Source organism: Myotis nattereri (assembly GCF_964212035.1).
Source record: "Myotis nattereri genome assembly, chromosome: 2".
NCBI classification, from domain to species: Eukaryota; Metazoa; Chordata; class Mammalia; order Chiroptera; family Vespertilionidae; genus Myotis; species Myotis nattereri.
Genome location: NC_138076.1, coordinates 213575440 through 213595542, shown reverse-complemented (window position 1 = coordinate 213595542; position 20103 = coordinate 213575440). Strand labels below are relative to the sequence as shown.

Sequence of the window (20103 nt, the reverse complement as noted above, 5' to 3'; positions counted from 1 at the left end):
CCCACCCTGCCTTCCTGGGGCCTGTAGGAGTGTGAGGTTACACCCATTCACAAGAGCGAGCCACACCAGCACGTTGTTTACAATATTTTTTTTTTTAAAAAAAGGGTGCCCCGGCCGGTGTGGCTCAGTGGTTGGGCATCAACTCATGCCCCCAAAGGCTGCCGGTTTGATTCCCAGTCGTGGCACATGCCTGGGTTGCGGGCTCCATCCCTGTGGGGGAGGCAGGAGGCAGCTGGCTGATGCCTCTCTCTCATCGCTGCTTCTGTCCCTCTCCCTCTCCCTTCCTCTCTCTCTCAGATCCATTTAAAAATATTAAAAAAATAAAACTAGAAAGAAGGAAAAAAAAAGGACAGGAAGTGCCATTTGGTGAGCTTTCGTGCCAGCGATATTCGGGGAGGGTCCTGTTTGAAAGACACCGATTCGCGAAGCGCTTACAAATGCCGCCGAGGGACCCCGTGTGCCTGGCCGGGGGCGGGTGAGCCTCCAGGGCCAGCAGCGACGCTTTTCCATAAAGTTAGACATTCAGGGCCTCACGTGCAGCAGCCGCGTCTCGAGGGCTCGGCAGCCACACGTGGACAGTGCGGGCCATGTCTAGCATCACAGAAAGTTCTGGAAAACGACGGTCCATCTTTAACGGCGGTGACACACCGAGGCGCCCATCCTACCTCCTCCCTGCACACCGGGCACCACCCCTCCCTGCTGCACCTCCCGGCCTCCCTGCCAGCGGTCAGCCGGCCCCCGGGCCACCTGCCTGGCTGGGGGTGAGGTTCCCCCCAGCCCCTCCCTGCACGCCCCACACTGCCTGCCTCCCACGGGCCCTGGGGGTCCCGGGGGAGAACCTGTTCCGGCCTTTTCCATCTCTGGGGGCGCCTGCTTCCCTCGGCTTGTGGTCCTGCAACGTGCCAGCCCTGCTTCCGGCTTCGTCCTCACCTCTCCTCTCCCTCCTCCTCCTCCCTCTTATAAGGACCCTTGTGGTGACACTGGGCCCCCGACCATCCAGGACAATCCCCCCCCGAGACCCTCAACCAGTCACACTCACACAGGCCCTTCTGCCATGTCAGGCGACAGACTCACAGGTTCCCTCATGGAGGGGGTGTCACTGTTCTGCCGGCCGCACCTTCTCTGCCCCCCTTCACTCCAGGCCGAGAGGAGAGGAGGGGTCCCCGGGGCCATGTCTGCCGCCCCCTCGCCCCAGAGCGCATGCGTGAGAGGACAACGAGGGGTCCCCACACCCAGAGGCCTCGGGAAGGACAAGTGACAGGTGCGAGGTGGCAGGTGGCATCCTCCAGCCCCGCCCAGGTGCTGCCCAGAGCCTTCTCATGTCTCCACCTCTCAAAGCGTTTCAAGGCGCTGAGGGATTTAACAGGTTTTATGGAGAACCCACTGCATTGGAGTTTCCAACAGGAAATGGCTCACTGAGGTGGAGCTGAGCAAACGGCTCCAGGACCCCCCGCCCCCCGCCTCTGCTTCCTGTGCATCCTATAGATCAGGCCCAGCCACCCCACGCGGGAGGGTAAGGCCTCCCCTTTGCCATCCCTCATCAGGTGCCTCAGTGCCAGGCCTATGGCCCAAAACAGAGGGCAGGAGGATGGACAAAGAGCTCACCGCCAAACCCGGAAAACAGCCAGAGAGACTCCCCACACAGCCTGGGCATCAGGCTGCCATCAAGGAGGGCCCTGCGTGCATCAGGGAAGGCTTCCTGGAGGAGGTGCCACTGCTGAGTCTTAGAGATGAAGTGGGCCCGAACGGGTGGCCCAGAGTCCTTTACAAGGTGGCGGGAAGTGTCCCGGCCGTGGCCTGGGGCTGGGGCCAGAGCTGCCTGGTGCGCAGCGGTGATGAAAGCTGGGAGGAGCCTGGGGCCCTGGTCCTCTGCCTGCTGCTGGGTCCCCTGCGCGCGTACACACACACACACACACACACACACACACACATGGTGGCTCAGTCACACGTCACTCTTCCTGCAGGACTAAGCTTGGCGACCGGAGGCAAAAGTCTGGGGACGACCTACCCACACACAGGGGCGTCCCAGGGTCCCCCCTACACACAGGGGCGTCCCAGGGTCCCCCCTACACACAGGGGCATCCCAGGGTCCCCCCCACACACAGGGGCGTCCCAGGGTCCCCCCCACACACAGGGCGCCCCGGGCCCCTCGGAGGAAGCGAGGACAGGCGCGCGGCTCACTCACTACTGCAGGCTGACGCCAAACTGCTGGGTGGGCAGCGGGGGCCGGGGCGGCGGTGTCTTGGCGGGAGCGGGCGGCCGGCCCCTGTGCAGGTTCCGCAGCTTCTCGTCATACCTGCGGGCCCAGCAGAGGCTGCTCTCACCCTGAGGGCAGGCGCGCGGCCACACATACGCGCACACACACACATGCACACGCACACACATGCACACACACATGCACGCGCACACACATGCACGCACACGCACGCACACGTGCGCGCACACCCATTGCTACAGGAGTCCACAGAGACAGCAGGAAGGGAAGTCCAACCCCATCAACTGCCCAGGCTCTCCTGCCAACCCCTGGCCACTGTGTCACCCACGTGTGTCTGCACAGGGACAGCTCCCTCCCTGGAAACGCCCTCCCAGCCACTGTCCCTGTGACACTCCTCAGGAGTCACCTCCTCCTGGGAACCTCTGCAGTCCCCCCTCCCCGGGTCCCTCCCAGCTGGGTTCAGTGCCCCCTGCAGCCCTCCCCCCTCCCCGGGTCCCTCCCAGCTGGGTTCAGTGCCCCCTGCAGCCCTGTTAGCGCTGGCGTGGCCCCGACCACCTGGGAGTGTCCTGAGGGCACGCGCTCCCTGCACTGCTCCCCCCCAGCATCTGGCACTGACTTGGTGCCCAGAGGGAGCCCAGCATCTCCACCCGCTGTGAGGCTGCTGGCCCCAGCTGCATGCAGCTTGGCGAGGGCCCTGCTCCTTCAGGGGAGCCCCCAGAGAGGGAGCTGCAAAGGGCGGGGCACCAGGCAGGGTCAGAGGGCGCCAGGCAGGGTCAGAAGCATCTGCTGGATTGGGCCCCGCCCTGTGCTGGCTCGGGGGTGAGGCCACCACACACCTTCATGAGACGGGAGGGGGTCGCTGGCTGCGTGTAAAACAAAGCAGCAGACACACCAGTGGGCTTTCAGCAAACGCCACCGGCCCCGTGGGTGTCCAGGGCACCGGGACGTCCTGAGAGCATTCGGTCCCCACACCCTGACTCCCCTGACTCCGGTCCCCACAGCGTCCCCACACCCTGACTTCCCTGACTCCGGTCCCCACACCCTGACTCCCCTGACTCCGTGCCAGAGCAAGGACGCTGCACCCCAGCAGCCCCGCCGGAGCGTGTGAGACCCATCCTGCAATGGAGGCCAGAAAGCGTGGGTCCCGCCGGCCCGCGCCGCCTCTCCCCGCGCCAGGCTGGCGGGCACTAGCTGGGCAGGAAGAGGGGACGGGACCGAGATCATGCGGGATGGGGTGCGACTCACCGCACGACTTCCGGGGGGATGGCCAGCTGGTCGCATCTGAGGTGCTCACGGAGCTCGCTCAGGTAGTTGAAGTAGGTGACTTTTTTCCCAAACTTGTGACTAAAAGTGAAGAAGGAGATGGGAACATTAGGCTGCCGCAGAGCTGCGGGCGCGGGGAGGGTGTGGGGGTGCTGGGAGGGCGCGGGCTGGGCGGTCAGCATGTTCCTGAGTGTGACCTTCGACACCGCCCAAACCAGGCGCAGAGCTGCGGGCGCGGGGAGGACGCAGGGAGGGCGCGGGGGTGCTGGGAGGGGTGCGGGCTGGGTGGTCAGCATGCGTGTTCCTGAGTGTGACCTTCGACACCTCCTAAACCAGGTGCAGAGCTGCGGGCGCGGGGAGGACGCAGGGAGGGCGCGGGGGTGCTGGGAGGGGTGCGGGCTGGGTGGTCAGCATGCGTGTTCCTGAGTGTGACCTTCGACACCTCCTAAACCAGGTGCAGAGCTGCGGGCGCGGGGAGGACGCAGGGAGGACGCGGGGGTGCTGGGAGGGGTGCGGGCTGGGCGGTCAGCATGCGTGTTCCCGAGTGTGACCGCCGACACCACCCAACCAGGCGCAGAGGCCGCGGCCCCGGCTGTGGGCGTTTCGCTTTTATGGCTCCCGGATGCACCAGACGCTCTGGAGACTCCTCTGCACACGAACAAGAACTGCCTCCAGGTTGAACGGGCCGGAACCTGCGTGGGGGCGGGGTGGCCTGGGAGCGAGGGCGCGGGGAGGGCGGCCAGAGCTATTTTTTTTTTTTTTTACTGTCCTCTTTTTTTTTAAATAAAAACAGACAGACATTTTCCACCGAAATTGTCAGCATAAAGGAGGTTTTAAAAACTATAAAAATTTGGAACCAATCCGATTCATCTGGTTGTGAATATCATCAAATGGCTCTCAGGCCTCAAACATGGAAATGGGATAAAGTCAGATAGTAACAAAAATAATGATTTGAGCAAAGTGAAGGCAATAACAAGAAAATAATTTGGGGCTAAATACAGTTTAAGAGTTTGTAAAAGATATAAAACTCAAACCCACTTTCAAATAAATCTTATCTAAAAGAAGGACTATGCATAATGGGAATATATAATTTTTTAAGGAAACAATTTTGCTTCGGTGCAAATGTATAGTTAAAAAAAAAAAGGAAATGTCTCATGTGACTGAGCAGGGACAGTTGCCACAGAGGCTGCCCGGTCAGTGGTGGCTTCCCACCCGGCCACCTCCTCTCCCCTGAGGGCGGGGCCCATTAGCGTCCTCTCTGGAGTCTCCCCAGGACGCAGTGGCCCTGGGGACACAGTGGAGCCAGCACGGCCATAGGCCAGACAAGCCCTGGGCGTCCTCACCCCTGCAGGCCTCAGCCCTGGGAGTGGCTTCTCCCTCCGGAGGCGACCACGGCACCCAGCCCACTGCCACCCTGGCAGGCACCACCCTGTGTCCAGTGCTATGTTTCTCATCTCTTTTTTTAAATAAATTTTATTTTTCGTTACAGTTAACACACTATCCTTAGGTCAGGTGTACAACCGTGACCAGACACTTGGGGACTGCAGGAAGTGACTGATGAATCCAGCGCCCACCAGCCCCACACACGGTCACTACAATGTGCTTCCCCGTGTCCACGTGATCCGCGAGCCTCGGCGCCCTGAGCTGCAACGTGGGGAGGGGACAGGAGGGCACCGTGAGCCCAGCACCCGCTCCTGGCAAGTGACCACGCGTTTTCCTTTTTAACGTAAAAAACAAATCCTCACCCACGTATATGTTTTGTTTTTTATGGATTTTAGAAAGGATGGGAGAGAGAGAAAAGCACTGACTGAGAAATATCAATCAATTGCCTCCCATATGTGCCCGGACTGGGGATCGAACCATAACCTGTGCCCTTACCAGGAACTGGACCGTGATCTCCTGGCTCATGGGTCGACGCTCAACCACTGAGCCACACCAGCCAGGGCTGGGCTGCAGGTTGTACAGCTGCCCTGAAGCTTGACTGACACAGAACGGCCCTCGCTCACCTGCAGTCGGGTGAGTGTGCACGGTGCGTGCCCGTGACACCGTCCCCACAGTCAAGGTGGCGAGCGCATCCGCCTCCCCGACTTCCTCGTGTCCTCCTGCCTGCGTGTGTGCGTGTGTGCGTCTGTGTGTGTCTGTGTGTGTGTCTGTGTGAGTGTGAGTGTGTGTCTGTGTGAGAGTGTGAGTGTGTGCGTCTATGTGTCTGTGAGTGTGAGTGTGTGCGTGTGTCTGTGTGTGTGTGTCTGTGTGTGAGTGTATATGTGTCTGTGTGTGTGCCTGTGTGTGCCTGTGTGTGTGTGTGTGTGTGTGTGTGTCTGTGTGAGAGTGTGAGTGTGTGCGTCTATGTGTCTGTGTGTGTGAGTGTGTGCGTGTGTCTGTGTGTGTCTGTGTGAGTGTGTGTCTTGTGTGAGTGTATATGTGTGTGAGTGTGTGTCTGTGTGAGTGTGTCTGTGTGTGAGTGTATATGTGTCTGTGTGTGTGCCTGTGTGAGTGTGTGTATGTGTGTGTGTATGTGTGTGAGTGTATATGTGTCTGTGTGTGTGCCTGTGTGTGTCTGTGTGTGTGCCTGTGTGTGTCTGTGTATGTGTGTATGTGTGTCTGTGTCTGTGTGTGTGTGTCTCTGTGTGTCTGTGTCTGTGAGTGCGTGTCTGTGTGTGTATGTGTGAGTGTGTGTGAGTGTGAACACAACATGAGATGCGCCCTCTTAGCCAGTGTCCGAGCGCATGACACTGCACTGTTACCGCAGGCTCCGTGCTGCCCAGGTCTCTAGAACCTTCCCATCTCAAAACGGAAACCGCGCTGTTTTATCACAAGCCCCGCTGAGCCCAGAGCCCGAGGGAGGCCCAGCCGCGTGCACTGCCCCCCCTAGTGGAGGAGGGGGAATCAGACCCGTGCCCGGGCCCCCAGCCTCCCGCACTGGGGGGCAGAGGGGGCCTTGGGGTCCTGCGGGAACATCCGCGGACAGAGGCGTCAGCTTCAGAGCTGCAGGGAGGCTCCGCGTCCCAGCGCCAGAACCCCCTCGGCCGCTGTCTGCGGTTCGGTCCCTCTCCAGCCCGCAGCCCTTGCCGGACCCCAGGCTCTGCAGACGGCGAGCAGGGCTCAGGCCGCCGCACGCTGAGGTGTGAGTGTGTGTGTGTGAGTGTGAGTGTGAGTGTGTGTGTGTGTGGGGGGGGATGGTGGATGGCACGGGGTTCCTCCGCCCCTCACAGCATGGACGCTGGAAGTGCCTTCTCAAGTCCCAGCGTGGCCCCGAGAGCAGAGCACGCTCAGAAGGCAGCCGCTCGGAGAGCGACCTGGGATCACAGATGGTGCGTGTACATGTGAGCACATGTGTGGGTGCACCCGCTCACCGCGTGAGAGGAGGGTCGCTGGGACCCTGGGGGGCAGTGTGGCCGTGACCAGGCCAGCAGGCGGTACCTGATGAGGGGCTTGAAGACGGTCCACAGGACTTTGATGAAGCTGGTGGGGTGCACCACGTAGAGGGCCTTCAGGTTCTTCTTGTACCTGAGGGAGGGGACAGGCCTCAGACCCGCCGCACGGCGACGCCCGAGCTGAAGGACGCCCACTCTCGCCACAGCCAAGTCAAGGACGTCAACCCCGACTCAGAGAGGGTCCCCCCGGGGAGTCAGGACCCGCCTCCCGCCCAGGCGCGGGCAGCGCCTGGTGGCGGTGTCACTGGGGCTCACGCGGGGGCCGGGGCGGGGCGCACCTGAGGGCTAAGGGGTGATGCTCTCAGAACGGAAACTGCACAGACCCTCACCCCTTCTCTGCTCGGAACTGGCTCTGGGGGCAGAGCGTCCACCCTGTGGGCCACAGCGTCCCCCACCGCGAGGCACCGGCACCCACTTAAAAAGGAGGTGCTGCTCCGCTCCCTCCCTCCCTCCCTCCCTCCTGAATAATTCAGGGCAGAGCCTTTGGGCTGAGCCAAGGCAGCTGGCACGCACCGGGCGGGGCGGCGGCTGCGAGCGGGTGACCGTGGGGCCTGGCGGGGTCAAACCGGCCGCCTCCTGCTTCGGTACGGCCCGCAGCTAGGAGGGGCTAATTCCACGGTTGGAAAAAATTAACAGGATGACAGTTCCTGACATGACGTGTGGAAATGGAATGAAGTTCACATTTCAGCGTCCAAAACTACTTTTTAAAAATTTCATCCTCACCCAAGGATATTTTTTTCATTGATTTTTTTTTTTTAAAGAAAGTCGAGGGGAGGGAGGAAGGTGGGAGAGAGAGAAACATCGATGCGAAAGAGACCCACGGTTGCCTCCCACACATGCCCCGACGGGGGCTGGGGATCAAGCCTAGAACCGAGGCACGTGCCCCTGACCGGGAACTGAACCCATGACCCTTCGGTGCACCGGCCGGCGCGCTAACCACTGAGCCACGGGCGAGGCCCAGAACCGCTTTTGCGGGAACACGGCTCCGCGGTCGGCTCACACCCCGTGGCTGCGCTCACGCCGTGTGGCCGCTGAGTGGTCGTGACGCAGACCCGATGGCCCGCGAGCGGGACTCCTGACCGCTGGCCCCATAAACACGCGTGCCACCCCGCCCGGCCGACCACGCGGGGCACAGCCCCGGCTCGGAGAGGAGGCGACCAGCCACTCCTGCCCGTGCCCCCCGCCCGCCCGCCCGCCCCCAGGCCCCGGCACGCACTTCCTGTCGAACTCCCGGTAGGCGCCCTGCAGCCAGCGCAGCGACGGCTTGTTCTGGCTGCTGAGCCCGAAGTGGAAGTAGACGACGGTGTAGTCGCTCTGCACGTGCTGGTCCAGCGTGTGCCTCAGGTACCTGCGGAGCACGGCTGTCACCGGCCACCCTCTCTCCCCACGAAGCCAAACAGCCCCCCTCCACCTCCGCCCGACGGCGGCCCCTCCCGGGAGGCCCCGCACAGTGGACGGCCGCACCGCGGCTCCCAGCTCCGCCCGCGGACGGCGGGCAGGGGACGGAGGGGAAATGCAGAGCCAAGCGTGACAGCGGACCCCCCGTGGCACGGAGGCGCTCACACTGTCCTGTCACCACCGCCCCCTCTAGTTCCAGAACGGGCTCCTCACCCCAAAGAAAGCCTGCACCTGCCCCCATGGAGCCGCCATCTCCCCGCCCCCGGGCCGCCCGGCCGCCGGGCCCGTCCGGGTTCTCCCGCCTTCACAAGACGACCCGTCCCGACTCGCTCCCACCCAGAGCGGCACCGGGCTGCGGGCCGACCCGCGGGTCATGGACGACTTGATGCCACAAAAGGCACAAATGGACAAGGAGAGGGTTTGACCTCAGAGGCCCCGGATAAGCGCTGTCCAGGGACCAGGTGTCCCCTCGCCCTGGGGCCCGTGAGCTCTGGGGGGTGGGGGGGGGACCAGCCGGTGGCAGCTCCCTCGGGGAGGCCACACCTCCTGGCGGCAGACACGGGCGCAGACTGTCCCGGTCCGGGTCGGGCAGGGGTTCCGCTGTCACCGCTGCATCTTGAGTTGCTGCCGGAGGTTCTGAGGGATCGGGTCGGACGCGTGGGCCCAGCGACTCTCAGAAAGCAGCCAGCCCCGAGGCTTCTGCACCTGCCCTTGAGTGGGGGTTGAACCCGTGACCCTTCGGTCCCCAGGCCAGTGCTCTAACCACTGAGCAAAACCGGCCAGGGCTGCTCCTGGATCCGACCGACCTTTGTGAGCTGGGGCTGCAGACACGGCTGCCCTGAGCTGTGGGTGGGAGTCGGTGGGCTCCCATAGAGCTGCCACAGTCTGCCCCCCTACCCCCTGTCCCCCTACCCCCCACCTTCTGAGCCGCCCCTCGCCGCAAGCCAGGCTCCCAGGCGGCCGCACTCTCTGTTCCTCGCAGAGGCACACAAATTTCCCAGAAACGCCCAGAAACGGGCCGGGGTTCATCCCATGGGGGAACCGCAGTGAGAGTGTTGTCAGAGGGCAGATCCAAGGCAGGAGCCCCCGAGCCCCCGGGCGCAGGAAGTGCCCCAACATGCCCCCGGCCCTCGGCCACCGCAGTAGCCTGGCTGGGCCTGCCTCGCAGCGTGATTTGCTGGGCAGGACCCTGATGGGAACGGTGGCCACAGTGGCCGGTGGAGCAGGAGCCGTCCTCAGACCGCAGCCCCCTCCCCAGGCGGAGGCGCCACCGGCCCAGGTCACCCGCTCACCCAGAGGGCGACTCCCGGCAGAGATGGGCCGTGTCCCTGCTCTCATGCAGCTCCTGGCCCCACCAGGAGGGGGTGCTGGAGGCAGCATGGCCCTCGCACAGCTGGCGGATGCCAGCGGAAAGGGACAGGATGGAAGGGTGATGGTGGCCAAGGCAGCACACAGGTGAGTGGGAGGTGCAAATGCAGAGGGCCGGGCCGGGCCGGGGGGGGGGGGGGTGGTGGAGGGGTGGAGGGGCTTTGAGGGAGAGGGAGGCCTAAAGCACCCTGGGGCCTAGGGCTGAAGCTCAGTCCCTGGCGGTGACATCTGCCTGGGGATCCGCTGGTCAATCTACAAATGTCAGCCTTTGACCCTGAACATCCGTTCAGGCTGGTGACGCAGGGGCGTGCGCACGGGAGGCGCGCAGGGGGGGGTGCGGGCACAGCGGACTTACTCCAGCAGACGCCTGTGGTTGAGCTCGTGCGAGGGGGGCATCCGGCAGCAGCTGAAGGTGACGATGCGTCTCCCAAGGTGGTCCTCCCCTGCAGGAAGACCGGCTGAGCTCCGAGGCACCCACCCAGCCTGGCTCTCGGAACCGCCGGCCTTAACACACACGGGCGCTCCTGACCGCCCGCCCAGCTTAGGGGGCAGGCGGCCGGCACTCAGAGAAGGCAGCGCCTGCAGGGCGAGCATCAGCCACAGGACACAGCAGGTCTTCCGCGAATGCTGGGGCCTCCCGTAGGCATAGGCCCACTCTCTCCCTGCCCTGATTCCCCGGTTTTGGTGGGGGATGGGGGCTCGCAGCAGATCAGCGCACATCGGACCTCCTGCTAATGGGGGCCCTGTGCCAGCTGCGAGAGGGGCTGCTGGGCAGCTGGGCCAGAGCACGGAGGGGTGTGGAGTCAGGGCAGAACGGCAGGTGAGGAAATCGGTACTCAGTTCAGTCAGCAACAGAGCATGAGGGGCACTGCTGGGCTGTGAGCCCCGCCACCCTGTCACCCGCACGGGAGAGCTCAGCACGTGCAAAGGCACTGGGGCAGCGACATGGAGAGGGGATGGAGCCCAGCGCCACACCAGGCCCACTTCCTTTTCCCCAGCAGCATCCTGCTTGCACAGAGCGGTGAGCCAGTCACTCCTCATTCAGTAAACACTTACTGAGCCCCTCTTGTTTGCAGGCCCACCCACTAGCATGACGCTCAGCTGTGAAGGGAGCTACTACTTCGGAAGGCTTTTTACGCCCTTTAAAACCAAAAGGCCCCTCCCTCAGCATTTTCTTTCCATAGCAACAGATTTCTAAGGGTCCAGCCAAAGGACCCTCACAGCATTATTTACCCTCAACAAACATTCAGCAAAGCTCACAGGGAGTGGGAGAGGGTAACCCGGTTCCTGACACTCTTTTCTCTACACCTGGTGCATTTGAAAAGTTCCGTATTAACGAGAGGGAGAGGGACTCCCTAGCCGGGCAGCCCCGAGCCAGCCCCTCTGCTCATCTGCAATACGGACATAATAACGAAAGACTCTGAGGGGTACAGGAAGGGTTAAATCAAGAACTTAAAGTTGGCACAGCGCTGGCACACAGTAGGTGCTCCATAAATGTGACGCGTTACCACGGGCCTGGATGCCGGGTGCTTCCCGGGGGGACACTGAAGCCCAGAGAGGCAAAGTGAGCGTCGGAGCCGGTTCCGCTCACAGCTGGCTGACTCCGAGGGCAGCACCCCCAGCCCGGCCTCCCAGCCCCCTCTGCCCCTGGGAACCCCGCAATCCCAGCGGGGAGGCTCCCACGCGCCTCAGCCGTGCGGACCCCGCGGACACCCAGCCCCTACAGCTGATTAAGCAGTCACCACGGCAACTGTGTCAACAGCATCCGTCAATATGAGTAAATACCCTTGCCCGTTCTCCGGCAACACGGGCCAGTGTATCACAAACAGGCTTCACGATGATATAATACGGACGGAAATTAACATGCAGATCCGGGAGGCATCGGTGTAATCCACTCCCCGCCTTTCTCCCTCGCTGCTCACAAGGCGGCATCGCTCACTGCCTGGAGGCGGGAGCCCGCGTACGATACAGAAGCGATTCCGCGATCCATCACGCCTGGGGAGGGGAGGCCGATGAGCTGCGGCAGAGGCAGCAGAGCAGCAGCAGCCCCATCGGGAGGCCTGGGCTGGGGCTGGGGGTTGGGTGCTAGGTCGCTAACCTCTCTGCGGAAGTGAAAGGGATTCTGACGGCTGGACTTGTTTGCCTGCCGCCTGATCTGGGTGGAGCGGTGACCAGGCGTCCAGCAAGACCAGGTCCCGCGTGAACCTCCCTTAAAAAAAAATCCTCACCCAAGAACATGCTTCTTATTGCTCTTAGAGAGAGTGGGAGGGAGAGGGAGAGAAACATGGATGTGAGAAACATCGACTGGCTGCCTCCTGCATGCATCCCAACCGGGGATCGAACCCGCAACCCAGGCATGTGCCCTGGCCTGGCATGGAACCTGGGACCCTTCGGGGCACAGGACACGCTCGCCCCGGCCAGGACTCCCTTCTCTTTCTTTTCTCTCGTCTCTGCCGCTCGCCCGTTCCGCGTCTCTGGGACGACACCTCCTGCCTCCTCTGATCCTGGGCTCCAGAACCTTCCCTCTGCCCACACCGCGTCCCGCCATCTAATCTCGCCTCTGAGTCCCGGCCCTGGCCCCAGACTGGCGCTTCAGAGGATGGCCGCTTCTGGAAATACTTAAGTCAACTTTATTCATCAAACACTATCTTAAGTCCTGGCCGGGTACTCAGTTGGTTAAGAGTGTCATCCTGGCCCATCCGGTGTGGCTCAGTGGTTGAGTGCCAACCCATGAACCAAGAGGTTGCTGTTCGATCCTCGGTCAGGGCACATGCCTGCGTGGCGAGCTCCATCCCCAGTAGGGGGTGTGCAGAGGTAGCTGATAGGCGTTTCTCTCTCATTGATGTTTCTATCTCTCTATCCCTTTCCCTTCCTCTCTCTCTAAAAGCAATCCTATATAACAGAAGCCTAATATGCTAAGTGTCCGGTCATCCAGTTGGCTGTTCAACCAATCAAAGCATAATATGCTAATGATATGCTAAGGCCACTCAACCACTCACTATGACATGCACTGACCAGCAGGGGGCAGACAGTCGACCGGTCAACCAGTCGCTATGACGTGCACTGACCACCAAGGGGCAGATGCTCTGACCGGTAGGTTAGCTTGCTGCTGGGGTCTGGCCGATTAGGACTGAGCAAGATGGGCCGGACACACCCTGGAGCCCTCCCGCGGTCCCTCCTCGGCTGGCCAACCTCCCGCATCTCTCCCCGGCCCCGATCATGCACCTGTGGGGTCCCTTGGTCTGGCCTGCGCCCTCTTGCAATCCAGGACCCCTCAGGGGATGTCAGAGAGCCGTTTTCAGCCCGGCAGCAGAAAGATTGGTCGCTATGATACACATTGACCACCAGGAGGCAGATGCTCAATGCAGAAGCTGCCCCCTGGTGGTCAGTGTGCTCCCACAGGGGGAGCGCTGCTCAGCCAGAAGTCGAGCTCATGGCTGGCGAGTGCAGTGATGGTGGCAGGAGCCTCTCCCGCCTCCGCAGCAGCGCTAAGGATGTCCGACTGCCGGCTTAGCGGGCCTAAACCATCAGTCAGACATCCCTCGAGGGCTCCTGGACTGAGAGGGTGCAGGCCGGGCTGAGGAACACTACCCTCCCGCCTCTCCCCCCCACCCCCCACCCCCGACCGCTGAGTGCACAAATTTCATGCACTGGGCCTCTAGTAAAAACATATTTTAACAAGAAAAAGTGGCCAAAACCGGTTTGGCTCAGTGGATAGAGCGTCGGCCTGCGGACTGAAGGGTCCCAGGTTCGATTCCAGTCAGGGGCATGTACCTGGGTTGCGGGCACATCCCCAGTGGGAGATGTGCAGGAGGCAGCTGATCGATGTTTCTCTCTCATCGATGTTTCTAGCTCTCTATCTCTCTCCCTTCCTCTCTGTAAAAAATCAATAAAATATATTAAAAAAAAAAAGAAAGAAAAAGAAAAAGTGTTGTCCTGATCTGCCAAGGTTGTGGGTTTGATCCCCAGTCAGGGCACATACAAGAATCACCAAATGAACACACAAATAAGTGGAACAACAAATCGACATTTCTTTCTCTCTCCCTTCCTCTTTCTCTCTCAAAATCAATCAATAATTTTTTTTTTAAAAAAGCAGAAACGATACAAAACACCATCTTAAGAGTTAAAATTCTACAAAGCTTCCATTTGGCCAAATATATGACCCCTTAAGTAACGACAGGTCATTTCACTATCACTTGTGACAAGTCTTTGGTTTTGGCTGTGGGTTTGATGTTCAGAACTGGACGAGTGGCACCTGGGGAAGAAAATTAGGGGAACCTGTTGGTGGGAGTGACGCGTGGTTGCCCCCGAGGTGGAGCCCCGGGCGGGGTCCTGGGGTGGTGCGTGCCACTTCTGGGAGGAGCAGGAGGCAAGAGCTGCAGGTCCTAACTGTCCCCCGGGCCCACCCCACGCCTCAGGGCCCACAGGAAGGAAGGCTGCACGGTCACGCACCTGGGACCACGCAGTGGTACTCACCTCCCACCTGCAGGATGCCGTGTCTGGCCACGTCATAGAAGGGATGACTCAAGCTCAGGGCAGGGTCCTGGTCGGCCGTTGCCACCACTGAGGGTCTTCGCACTGCGCCCAGCGCGGCTGCCTCCTCCTCATCTCTCTGCAGCTCTAGGGCGGACAGTGAGGAGGAGAGGAAGTCAGCTGTATGCTCCAAGGAGGAGCATGAGGGGGCGTCCTGATGTCTTTTTATAGGACCGTCACCATGCCTCAGCTGTGCACCCACTATGCGCCCACTCTGCTGTGCACCCACTATGCGCCTGCTCAGTGTGCAGTACCATGGAAGAAGAAGAATGCGACCCGTGTGGCCTTCACACTGACAGGAGTGGAACCTGCAGCTCAGAGAAGGGGAATGACTTCCCCAAGGTCACACTGCTAACTGGCACCAGGGTGTGGGCTGAACTCGATCTCCCAGCTCCAAACTCTGGCTCGGGCCCTTCCTGAAAAATGCTGGCACTGGGAGCTGGCAGCAAGCCATGGCGGGGTGGAGGGCAGACACTGGGTGGCTGTGCTGTGAGGCAGGAAGCGCGAGCAGTTTTCAAAGGGGACTTTGAGAAGGGGAAGCTCCTTCATACAAAACAAATCGAGGGGTTTTCAGAAATGTCTTCAGCTGGAAAAGCATGGGGGCTTCGAACCTCAGGTGAGGGCCGCCATGCACTGAATGAGCAGGTCCCTCCACACCCCGTCGCCCCGGCACCTCCCAGGTGACCTTATTTGGGAGGCAGGGCCTTCAGAGATGAAAGGAGCTAGGATGCGGTCGCCCTGATGAGGGGGCCCTGGACCCAGCGAAGCTGGACTTCTCTGTGAGAAGGGAGGACAAGAGACACGAGGGAGAGAGTCCTTGCACCTATCTCGGCCAGCTCCTCCAAATCCAGCCGGGCCATGCTCTGCGGTGGGCAGGGGGGCGGGCACACTGTCACGATGCCACCTCCTGGGGACCCGGGCAGAGGCTCCTTCTGACGCCCTGAGGGAGAAGCAGAGGAAGGGGGCGCATTTCACACGCGTCTCCTGGATGGGGCTCCCTCCCATCAGCCGGCCCCGGGGCCTGAGAGCAGGGCGGAGGGCCGGGCGGGTGGGAACAGCACCTGCAGGGCCCACGAACGCCCCGGACACCATCACGCCTGCCTCGCCACCCCCCTCAGAGACTCGCACACCCACTCCTGTGCCCATTGTACGGAGCGGGTAACTGAGGCCGGCAAAGATCAGTTGGAGCTGCTCACGGCTGCACAGCTGGTAACCGTAACAAAAGCCAGGAGTCACCCTGTGCCCGGGACGCTGCCTCAACACCTGAAAACATCTAAAAAAATCCCTGTGTGTGTCCAAATAACGACATATTTTGTGTCCCTGGAAAGGAGGAGCCTGAGAGCATCACGCTACGTGGCAGCAGCCAGCACGGAGGCCACAGCGTGTCTGATTCCTCCGATACGAACAGGCAGCTCCAGAGGCGGGCAGCGGAGCGGGGCTGCCAGCGGGGGAGGAGGCACCAGGGGGACCGTGACGGCACGGGCTCTTTCGGAGGCGACAGCAACGTCCTAAGGTGACTGGGTGCCGGCCGCGCCATCTGTGAACACACCAGCAGGCTGAGCTGCACACTCTGTGGGCGGAGTGTGTGGCCTGTGAGCTGTATCGCAGAAGCGGTTTCAAAACATTAACAAGACAGGGTGAAAACAGCACGTAAGTTTGGTCCGGTATTTTAAGAGCAAAAAAAAAAAAATGTTTAACATTGTTTTAAAAATGCTGTTTTCTGCCCTGGCCCATGTGCCCAGTGGTTAGAGCACTGGCCCGCGCACCAAAGGGTCATGGGTTCAATTCCCGTCAAAGTCACGTACCTGGGATGCAGGTTCGATCCCCGGCCCAGTCGGGGTGCGTTTGGGAGGCAACCAATCAATGTGTATTGACCTTTCTCTCTCTCTCTCTCTCCCTCCCTCCCGCTCTCTCTAAACATCAGTGGAAAAATATCTTCGGGGGAGGATTAACAAACAGGTAAATAAATAAATAAAAGTGCTGTTTCCTATGAATTCTGGGGTTAGGATTTGTCAACCCATTTTTTTCCCCATGTTTGTCTTTTTATTTTCACTTTTGCAAAAGCCTGTATTGCTCTTAATATGAGATAATGTTATTTAAACTAACAAATGCATGATTGGTAATAGAAATATTTTATGATATAAATATATTAAAAACCTTGTCTCCTTAAAAAAAAAACAACCCAAAATCCCCGCTAGCTTAGTGCCGCTTCCAGCTCCATTTCACAGATGAGGAAACTGAGGTAGAGAAGGGAGTCGCCTGCCCAGATCCACGGCCCGTTAAGGGGCAAGGCTGCAGGGCTGGCAGCGCCGGCCCAGGACTGACGGTGGTGCAGACCCGGGAGTGAGAGCCAGCTGGCCGGGCTGGCGCACACACAGGGTGCAGGCACACAGCACCAGGCAGGGGAGCCCAGCCCTGCCCCCTGGGCCCCACCTGGTCCCACCACCCACCTTCCCCACGGAAGGAACGCACCGTCCTCCAAGTCCAGCCTTCCCCAAGCTGTGGCCGATCACTGGCGGGGGCCCTGGGGGTGACGCCAGGCCTGGGAGCCTGTCCTCAGCCCTGGCCGGGAGCCACTCCCCACCCGAGTGAAAGTGAGAAAAGAAACTCAATCGCCTGCACAGCTCTAGGCAGGGCGGCAGGAGGCCTGAGGAGCTGAAGCCCTCTCGTTTGGCTGTGGGCACCCACCTAGCCTGGCTGCCGGAGGCAGGGTGCCCGGACTGGTGCTGCCCTTGGCAGTGGGGGCTGGGGGACTGTCCTGAGGGGGGCCTGCTGCCATCATTCCACTTGCACCTCACAACAGGCAGGGGCTCCCCAAAGTCTGATGATGGAAGGAGGCCACCCCCACTTCCTGCCCCCCAGCCCAGGTCCTAGAGTCCCGTGTGCCCTTCTGCGGTCCCGCCCGGAGGCTGAGCTGTCCCCAGCCAGACAAACACCTGGAGAGCAACCTTCTGCAGCACCAGGTGCCCCCCTGAAAACGCAGGGGACCATGGGACACTCTAGACCAGTGATGGCGAACCTTCTGAGCTCGGCGTGTCAGCATTTTGAAAAACCCTAACTTAACTCTGGTGCCGTGTCACATACAGAAATTTTTTGATATTTGCAACCATAGTCAAACAAAGACTTATATTTTTGATATTTGTTTTTTATATTTAAATGCCATTTAACAAAGAAAAATCAACCAAAAAAATGAGTTCACGGGTCACCTCTGACACGCGTGTCATAGGTTCGCCATCACTGCTCTAGGACATTTCTGTTTGAAAGCCTGGCAGGAGGCCGTGCCCACCAGGGCGAACAGCTGAAACAGTCCTGGTCCTCGGCCCAGGTCTGCCCGCGGGGAGAGGCCTCCCGACACCGACGCCCAGGGGCACACGGAGCCCTGAAACCAGGAAGCCGCTTCCCCTCTCCGCCTCCGCTTTACCCAAAAGGGACGTTCCGTCGGGTTTCCCTTCAGGGTCAAAACCTCGACCCCATCGGCCGCAGGGACACCACCATTTGTTCTGAAGTTGGCTCGCTTGGCGGGTGTCACCCATAACCAGTGCTTTGTTGTGGCAACAGCAGCTAGATGTGGGGGATCTGGTGGGGGGGGCCCGCGAGCCTCCCTCCCCACAGGGTCTTATAGTTGAGAGTAAAATATGGCCGCCCACGGGCTCAGGCACCCAGGGGCCCGGACCAGAGTCGGGGCCGCTCCCCATCCCTACTGTGCGCGTGGCCAGCAGGGAGAGGCCTGGGCCCGGGGAGGCCAGCGCCCTGCTCCCACGGGCACCGCCTGGCGGCCCATCCTCCCCGGCCCAGGAGCCCGTGGCGCCGGTGGCGGGTGGAGGCGCCCCGGGCAGTGCTCCCGCAGAGGCTGGCCCACCCGCCGTGAGGGGACGTCTCTGTGTCAGGGTGGCTGGCCTACGGCCCCCGCTGTCCGGTCAGACACAGGCCCCGGTGTTGCCGGAGGCACGCGCGGATGTATGTGTGAACATTTACAGTCGGTACTTTCTGAGCAAAGCAGGCCATCGCCAGGCTGCGGGTGGGCCCCGTCTAATCAGTTCAAGGCCTGAAGAGCAAAAAACGAAGGTTTTCGGAGAAGGAATCCTGCCTCAAGGCCACAACTGGAATTCCCGCCTCAGTTTCCAGCCGCGTGGCCTGCCTTACAGGCCGGGCCGGTCCCCACAACCAATGCCTTAGACGGCTCTGCAGTCGGCCCGGCGTATCCGCGGCTTCCGCACCCACTCAGCCAACCCCAGATCAGAGAGATACTTTTTACGATGTTGCACGTTGCTGGCGTGTAGCATGTGGCAGGTCTACGCGGGTCGCATCTGTACGGAAAGCGTGCAGACCTTTTCTCTTCAGCATTCCCTGAACAAGTCAGCCTCAGCACTGTCCCCACAGCACGCACATGTGTCAGGTCGCGTAAGTAATCTTGGGAGGGCTACGGTTCACGCAGGTGTGCGGAGGCTCCCCGCACATACACCGTTTCACACAAGGGCCTGGCGCGTCCGTGTAGTCTGGTATCTGCGGGGGTTGTGGACCCAGTCCCTGTGGTTACCGAGGGACAACTGTGCATAAGTACTTCCTGTAAGTTCGGTTTCTGTGGACAACCTGATACAAGCCTCGTATACCCTCAGATTTCTCCTTCCTGTGGATTATCAGAATCACAGAACAGCGCAGCCAGCGTGGCTCAGTAGTTGAGCGTCGACCTATGAACCAGGAGGTCACGGTTCAATTCCCGGTCGGGGCACATGCCCGAGCTTTGGGCTCGATCCCCAGTTGTAAAACATGCAGGAGGCAGCTGATCAGTGATTCTCTCTCATCATTGATGCTTCTCTCTCTCTCTCTCTCCCCCTTCCTCTCTGACATCAATTAAAATATATATTTTAAAAAAAAAAAAGAATCACAGAATAGTGGAGCCAGGAAGGATCCTGGTGAATGTCGTGCGCCATCAATTGTCCCTGAGGCCCAGAGAGGGTAAGGGACTTGCCCAAAGCAACACAGCAAGTGTGTGCAGAGCTGTCTCCTGACTCCAGCCTAGAACCAGAGTGACTCCACATCGGATGGAAAATGTCAAACTTTTTTTTTAACCCAAGAGAAAGAGCATATTCAGCCCCCCCCCCCCCCTTCGCCCCAGCAGATTCTTCCTCATCCTTGTGTCCAGGCCACGGTGTCATTCCTCAGTCTCTGCGCTGGGACCCCACCCTCTTCCTGGAAAGTTGTCTGAACTGTTACTTAAATCTCTGGCTGCCAATCAATTTCCTGCATTTACTACGGTCCCTGGGTCATCTCCCCCTCGGGCTGTCTGACTCATCCCCGGGAATCTGTGTTACAAGCCTGCGGTGATAGATGGGGGTGGGCGGCACACAATCACTCTTGTTTCTAGGTGCGGATTCTGTCCTGCCCAGTGGAGGTTCATTCACTTCTCTCCCTCCCCACCGCGCTGCCCCCCCAAGGTCCAAATTTGCCTCCCTCTCACGTCGTTTCCGTATTTCTGACCATAAACGCCTGCCCTTCGGATTCTCTTTCCAACCAGCGATCACGTCGGCCAGGTTCCCTCCCGAGTCAAATAAAATCTTTAACGCGTGTTCATGTTTACACCATAAGACAGGCCTGCTTTATCCTTCCTGGAACGAACCTTTAGTGTGCCTTCGCGCTGGGCCCCAGCCCTCGGCCAGGAGCAGGCACTGAATGAGAGGCATTTTCCTTTTCTATTTTGGTTAATCCTCACCCGAGGATATTTTTCCACTGATTTTTAGGGAGAGTGGAAGAGAGAGGGAAAGACAGAGAGAAACACATCGACTGGTTGCCTCCTGCACGAGCCCTGACCAGGACCCGGGGCGGGGAGGAGCCTGTTGCAACCAAGGTACGTGCCCTTCACCGGAATCGAACCCGGGACCCTTTGGTCTGCAG

The 20103-nt window shown here is 60.3% G+C and overlaps 1 protein-coding gene across 4 annotated transcripts in view; it reads right to left on the bottom strand.

Annotated features, from left to right (window-relative positions):
- ARHGAP8 (Rho GTPase activating protein 8) overlaps positions 1-20103 on the bottom strand; it is a 36802-nt gene that overhangs the window by 11018 nt on the left and 5681 nt on the right. For 3 of the 4 annotated variants that reach the window (XM_081082973.1, XM_081082974.1, XM_081082975.1), the window contains exons 2-8: positions 15035-15151; positions 14155-14298; positions 10034-10121; positions 8129-8260; positions 6899-6985; positions 3461-3559; positions 2186-2296 (exon numbers count right to left, since the gene is read on the bottom strand). In XM_081082973.1, the coding sequence (XP_080939099.1) occupies positions 2186-2296; positions 3461-3559; positions 6899-6985; positions 8129-8260; positions 10034-10121; positions 14155-14298; positions 15035-15071 (698 nt within the window). In that variant the 5' untranslated portion in view covers positions 15072-15151. The remainder of the gene's footprint in view (positions 1-2185; positions 2297-3460; positions 3560-6898; positions 6986-8128; positions 8261-10033; positions 10122-14154; positions 14299-15034; positions 15152-20103) is intronic. The other variant, XM_081082976.1, reaches the window with a different exon arrangement.